The sequence below is a fragment of the Nyctereutes procyonoides genome, unplaced genomic scaffold (genome assembly GCF_905146905.1).
Source record: "Nyctereutes procyonoides isolate TBG_1078 unplaced genomic scaffold, NYPRO_anot_genome, whole genome shotgun sequence".
Taxonomy (NCBI): domain Eukaryota; kingdom Metazoa; phylum Chordata; class Mammalia; order Carnivora; family Canidae; genus Nyctereutes; species Nyctereutes procyonoides.
The window spans coordinates 6,520,892-6,527,281 of NW_026575140.1; the positions used below are offsets into that span (position 1 = coordinate 6,520,892).

General features: G+C 44.6%; 1 protein-coding gene across 1 annotated transcript in view; it reads right to left on the reverse strand.

Annotated features, from left to right (window-relative positions):
- TERB1 (telomere repeat binding bouquet formation protein 1) overlaps nt 1-3,015 on the reverse strand; it is a 46,306-nt gene extending 43,291 nt beyond the window's left edge. The window contains exon 1 of the mRNA XM_055304781.1: nt 2,985-3,015. Coding sequence (XP_055160756.1) covers nt 2,985-3,015 — 31 coding nt within the window. The remainder of the gene's footprint in view (nt 1-2,984) is intronic.
- Nucleotides 3,016-6,390: the final 3,375 nt, after the last annotated feature.

Genomic DNA, 6,390 nt, shown 5'->3' on the forward strand with positions numbered 1-6,390 from the left:
CCCCACAGGGAGCCCGATGTGGGACTCGATCCCAGGACCCTGGGATCATAATCTGAGCTGAAGGCAGACCTCAACCACTGAGTCACCCAGGTATCCCTGAGACAGTTTCTCTTTTCTAAATCTCAAACTGTATGTAAATTTGGCTACTCACTTTCAAGGCCAAACTTTGGGCCCCTGTCATTAGTCAGAACAGGTCTACCAGTAATATTCTCAAACCTATTTTTTTACTTTTGGAATATTATCCGTAATTCTTTCAACTGTCTTACTTCCTTATTATTTTTTTAAAAAAGATTTTATTTATTTATTCATGAGAGACACAAACAGAGAGAGGCAGAGACACAGGCAGAGGGTGAAGCAGGCTCCATGCAGGGAGCCCAATGTGGGACTCAATCCTGGGACTCCAGTATCACATGCCCTGAGCAGAAGGCAGACGCCCAATCGCTAAGCCACCCAGGTGTCCCTTTTATATTTATTCCTTGACCCCTAAGATCTTTAATGTCTTTACTCCTGTTCACTGAGGCTTCTAGTTTCATTTCCTTCCCTATTCATCCTAGATCCCATGATTCATCACCTCAACCATTATTTGCTAAGATTCCTTTGACTACTTGTTCTTCTAGTAAAGATGTCCTATAATCCTAACCATGACTCAAAAACACATTCCTTTCTCTGCTTTTTCAGCCCAAATTTGGGCATTGCTAAAGGGAAAAAATTAATTATGCCATTACAAATATTTGGTATGCATTCCAAGTTATAATCCCTAACTACTCAGCAATCCCATCCATGGTCAGCTCTCTCACACCCTTCCGCTTCCTCTGCCATCTTCCTCAACAGCTATTTCAAATAGCTTTTTTTAAACCTCCAACCCCATCCCACATCTCTCTCTTCCATTTTATTTTAATTGAGTTTCCCCAGAAGCAGACCAGGAGACAAGGATTTGAACATTAAGTACTTTTTTGAGAAAAAGAGATAGGACAGGAAGGTGGACAGAAGCAAGTTATTATTAAGGATAACTGGAGCTTCACTCCACAAGGAAACTCTGGGAGCCAACGTGGAACCATGTGTCTCAGTCATCCCCACCAAAAGGTGAAGAGTATTTATTCATCAATTCCAAACACTCATTTGTTTAGGCCTGCTCTCAGGGAAAGGGTCATTAATTATCTGGGATTCTCTGGATTGCCTTGCTCTCTGGACAAAAGCATATTACAAATGCCAAGATAAATCCTCAAAAAGACACAGATTTTAGGCCTGAAGAGAACTCCCCACTTTGCACAACACAGAATTCCTACAAAATATTTACATCCATACTCATTCTTTTTTTTTTTAAGATTTTATTTATTTATTCATGACAGACACACAGAGAGAGGCAGAGACACAGAAGGAGAAGCAGGCTCCCCACAAGGAGCCCGATGTGGGACTCAATCCTGGATTGGGGGATCACGCCCTGAGCCAAAGGCAGACACTCAACCGCTAAGCCACCCAGGCGTCCTGCCACACTCATTCTTATCTCTTCTTCCACAATATTAGACCAGGTATCCAGTGCCCTACCTGTTTGTTCATGGTTAATCCATTCACCTATGTTCTGGGACCTTCTATAGTAACTACAACTAGTATACTTTGGTAGTTTTTTTTTTTTTTTCCTGTCCAGAATGATTTCCTTTCTTTTTGTGGTTCTTTGGAGAACTCTTCCTCACAACTCTTGAGTTTCCTAGTGGTATGAACTGATATATTTCCTTTCTTGCTTGAATTAGTTTGAGTTGATTTCTCTCACATACAACTCAAATGGCACATGACTTCTCAAAAATCTATTCATTTTGCTGTCTACTATGCATACACTCTACCAGATGTGGATTCTGATTTCAAGGAACTCAAAATCTGGTGACGGAGAAAAACAGAGAAAGATGGGGGTAATTCCCATAGTGTAATAAATGGTCTTATAGGGGCATCTACAATTATCCCCTCTCCAGGTTCCCCAACCTCCCCCTCTCCAGAATCTCCATTCCCTCTTCATATATTCTCTTGTCTCTACTCCCCTTACAAGGTTCCCTTAACATTATAGTCTCCCGCTACCTATTGCCATATATCTTCAGTCAAGATGTTTTTTTTAAGATTTTTTTATTATAATTCATGAGAGACAGAGAGAAGAGAGGCAGAGACATAGGCAGAAGAAGCAGGCTGCCTGATGTGGGACTTGATCGCAGGACCCCAGGATCATGACCTGAGCCAAGGGCAGACACAACCCACTGAGTCACCCAGGTGCTACTTCAGTCAAGCTTTTAAGAAGAGAAAGGTATTTATACTATCTCCAGATTCTTATTTCCTACCCAAACTTCAATATACTGCAATCTAGCTGAAATGTATTCAATTTACTCTTAATAAAACAAATGATCTCCTAAATACAAAATCTGGTGGATAATTCAGTCGTCATCTGTGGATATTTGACACCAGTGAGCTCAAGCAATCTTTCTCCTGAAGTATTCTCCTAAGTCTGATTTCCAAAATTCCACATTCCTGACTCTCCTTTCACCTTTCTGAAATGTTTTTTTCTGTCATTTTTTTGAAAGCCCTCTTCCTCAGCCAAATCCTTACATGATGGTGTGCATTAAGGAACACCATTTTCCATCCTTTTTTTTTTTTTAATACTTCCTCTGTAGTCAATCTCCTCCATGCCCATAGACATAATTTCCATCTTTCTAAGGATGACTCTGAAACCTGTACCTCTATTTGGTGGTGGTTCTCTCAGGTTCCCACTGTTCTTTACATATCTCTATTAAACCAGCTACCATATGGTATTCTAATTATCAGCCTACCTTTACCTATTAGGTCAGTAATCTGAAGTCAGTGAGACAGGCAGGGTAGATGCACAATAAATATGTATGTAAACTGCTGAATATTTTTTTAATTTCCTGGATCTTGTCAGATAATTTGCAGTATATCCCACAAATAGACATAAAATTAATTCGATATATAATCCATTAATTTCTCACCTTGTATCTTCTTTGTGTCCTCACTTGCCATGCTCATCTGTATTTTCCTTACTTCATCTATAAGATAAAGGTATTTTCTCAATTTATTTATTTTTTTTTAATTTTTTTTTTATTTATTTATGATAGTCACATAGAATGAGAGAGAGAGGCAGAGACACAGGCAGAGGGAGAAGCAGGCTCCATGCACCGGGAGCCCGACGTGGGATTCGATCCCGGGTCTCCAGGATCGCGCCCTGGGCCAAAGGCAGGCGCCAAACCGCTGCGCCACCCAGGGATCCCTATTTTCTCAATTTAAATCAATGTTTGAGAATTCCAGAATTATAAGTGTAAAGGAGTAGGGAAAAATAGTTTTCCTGAAGCCAGAAAAGCAGGGAGTAAACCTACAACTTCCTAAATATGTGATAAAAGTTGTGCTTAACTTCTCTGAGGCTCATTTTCCTCATCTACAAAATATGAAACTCCTTTTTTTTTAAGATTCTATTTATTTACTCATAGAGACAGAGAGAGAGAGGCAGAGACACAGGCAGAGGGAGAAGCAGGCTCCATGCAGAGAGCCCGACATAGGACTGGATCCAGGGTCTCCAGGGTCATGTCCTGGGCTGCAGGTGTCGCTAAACTGCTGCGCCACCGGGGCTACCCCAGAAATTCCTAATTTATAAAGTTGTTACAAGAATTAAATTTGAAGATATACATACATGCATGTGGCATTTGCTTAAGTACTACAGGCATTCAACAGATTTTATTAAATAAATATTAAAATGGTTGGTTAACTGAATCTAACTGATCCTCTCTGGTTCTGCTTCCTCATTTTCCCTTCTAGTTCTGCTTCCTTATTTTCTTTCCTGTATTTTCATCCCATCATTTCTGACTGGTCATCCCTCCATGAATCAGAAATTTAAAACACACACATACCCTTAAGAACTCAATTTCTCCACACAAGCTAAGCTTAATATTAAAAATTTACTTTTCTAACAACCCATGTTTTTTTCAACGTAGTATTCTACTATTAAACTCTTTGTTTATCTATCACTTGTTAGAAGAATTTTTAAAATAACCAGCAACTCTGATATGGCATCTTACATGCTAAATTATTTTTTTAGAAAAATCTATCCAAGTCCGATTAACTTCTTAAAGCAATACAATAGGACTCACAGAACTCTAGAATTCTTTTTTTTTTACTCCAACACTACATGGTTAATGGGAAATAGCTACTTACCCATTCTATTTTTTTCTCACTCTCAGAATGAAAATAAAATTCCCAAAAAATTAATAACAAATGTTAGAGTCTTTTATAAAGTAAATTTAAATATATACCAGCTTTGCCACTTTTTTTTTTAACCTAGGTATTCCATTAAAATGGACTACGGTACCATATGTGGATTTTTGCTTTGTGAAGGAATTTAAGGACTATTTCCTTAGTTTTAATTAGTCAGAACTAATTATAAAGCCCTTAAATATAGTTTTATGTTTAAAAAGGAATATAACTTTAAAATCTAAATGTCTTGGGATCCCTGGGTGGCACAGCGGTTTGGCGCCTGCCTTTGGCCCAGGGCGCGATCCTGGAGACCCGGGATCGAATCCCACGTCGGGCTCCCGGTGCATGGAGCCTGCTTCTCCCTCTGCCCGTGTCTCTGCCTCTCTCTCTCTCTCTCTGTGACTATCCTAAGTAAATAAATTAAAAAAAAAAATAAAATCTAAATGTCTTGAAACTAATACCAATACTCTACCTTCTCTTCCCTTTGTCTTATACTGTTTCCTAATAAATGGTTACTTTGCACAATAAAATTAAATACGGTTTTCCAACTGCCTAGAAGCATTAATACAAGTCATCTTATTTACTAGCTAAGTGCTTGGAAACATCCACAGCAAAGGACAAGTCGTATGTTCAAGGATCGGTAATCATAAAATACAGTCTATTTCCCAACACAAAAGTATCTTCAATAAAGCAGATAGTGTTTTCCGTAGTTGAGTGAAGATGCAAGCTGCAGTGAACGAAATTTCAAAATGATCTGCTGTATTCTCACAGGGCTGGGGGAGGGGGAAGGGTTCCCAGGTAAGGGAAGAAACTATCCCAGTGACAGGTTTAATTCAATCCACGCCTCAGAACTGTGCTGTTAGATGCAAAGTCAAGCAAGAAAACTGAAAAGTACGCTTTCCCTTGGCCCAGAAACTGTCAACATGAAAAGCTTTTGCAGGCATCCTTCCGTGTAAGGCTGGCAGGCTGGAAAATCCCACACTAACGGTCATCGCCGAGCGCCTGAGAGCGGGTACTCCGCTGGGCCTCGCACCGTGGAACGAGGCCCTCTGGGAGGCGAAGCAAGGGAGAAAGGGCTGCGACGGTTTAAGCAGATGGAGAACTAACAGGTGCAGAGAACAAGCCAAGGGCCCCGGAGCGCGCCCCCACCGCGCCCGCGGTCCCAGGCGGGGGACACGGAGCAGCCGTTCCGCACCAGGCCTCACCAGGCCTCACCAGGCCTCACCAGCCCTGGCAGGGTGCACGGTGGCGACGCCCGACCTCCCTGCAGCCCGTGTTCCCAGGGGCGCTCACCCGGGCTGGGAGCCCTCTCCTGGGGGCACAGGTCCGCCCCAGGCCCCGTCGTCTCACCCCGCGGCCCTCCCACTCCCGCCAGCGGCCGGTGCTGGTCACAGGGCGAGGCCCGGCCCAGCGGCCGGGGGGGCCTCCCCACGGGTTCCCACGCCGGAGGGCCTGGGGGTCCTCGGAAACGTTCGGCCTCCAGAAGCCTGACTAACCGGCTGCCGTGGGCGCGAGGGCGGCGCCGCCCAGGCCCGCTGCCTCCTCAGGAAGGCCGTTCCCGCCAGCTCCCGCCACCCCTCACGGCAGTGGGTTAAGAAGGGCACCGGCGGGCTGACCTGGGCCTCCTGGACACGGCCGGGCGCCGGGGCAGGGCCTCTGCCCTCAAGTCGCACCGCGCCGGGTGGGAGGTTCCCGCCCCTTCTCCCTCGCGGGCGGCCTACAAAGGCGCGGGCCTGGATTTCCCGCCCAATGGGTCGGGCCCACTTCCGTGGGCGGGACTTCCGTGGACGGGACTTCCGTGGGCGGGGCTCCCGGACGCTGCCCACCCACGCCCGGCCCACGCAGTGTCCCTCCGCGGAGCACCGCTCCTCCACATTGCCGAGGCGGGTCCCGGGGACCAAGAGTGTGGATGGTGTATGTTGTCAAATTGAATTGAAATTAAAAAAGATAATTCAATTAAAAAAAAAAGTATGGATGCAGTATCTTTGAGTGGTAGAAAGTCTCAACGTGAATGGGAACTCGGATCTCACTACCCCCGTTTTCGGACTTTCTTTGCTCAGAGGGGCGCTCGCAGCAGGGAGTTAGGCGAGCGGGCTCCGGGTGGAGGAGGCTGCGTCTGAGACGGTGGCTGCAGGGCTCAGCGCAGGTGAA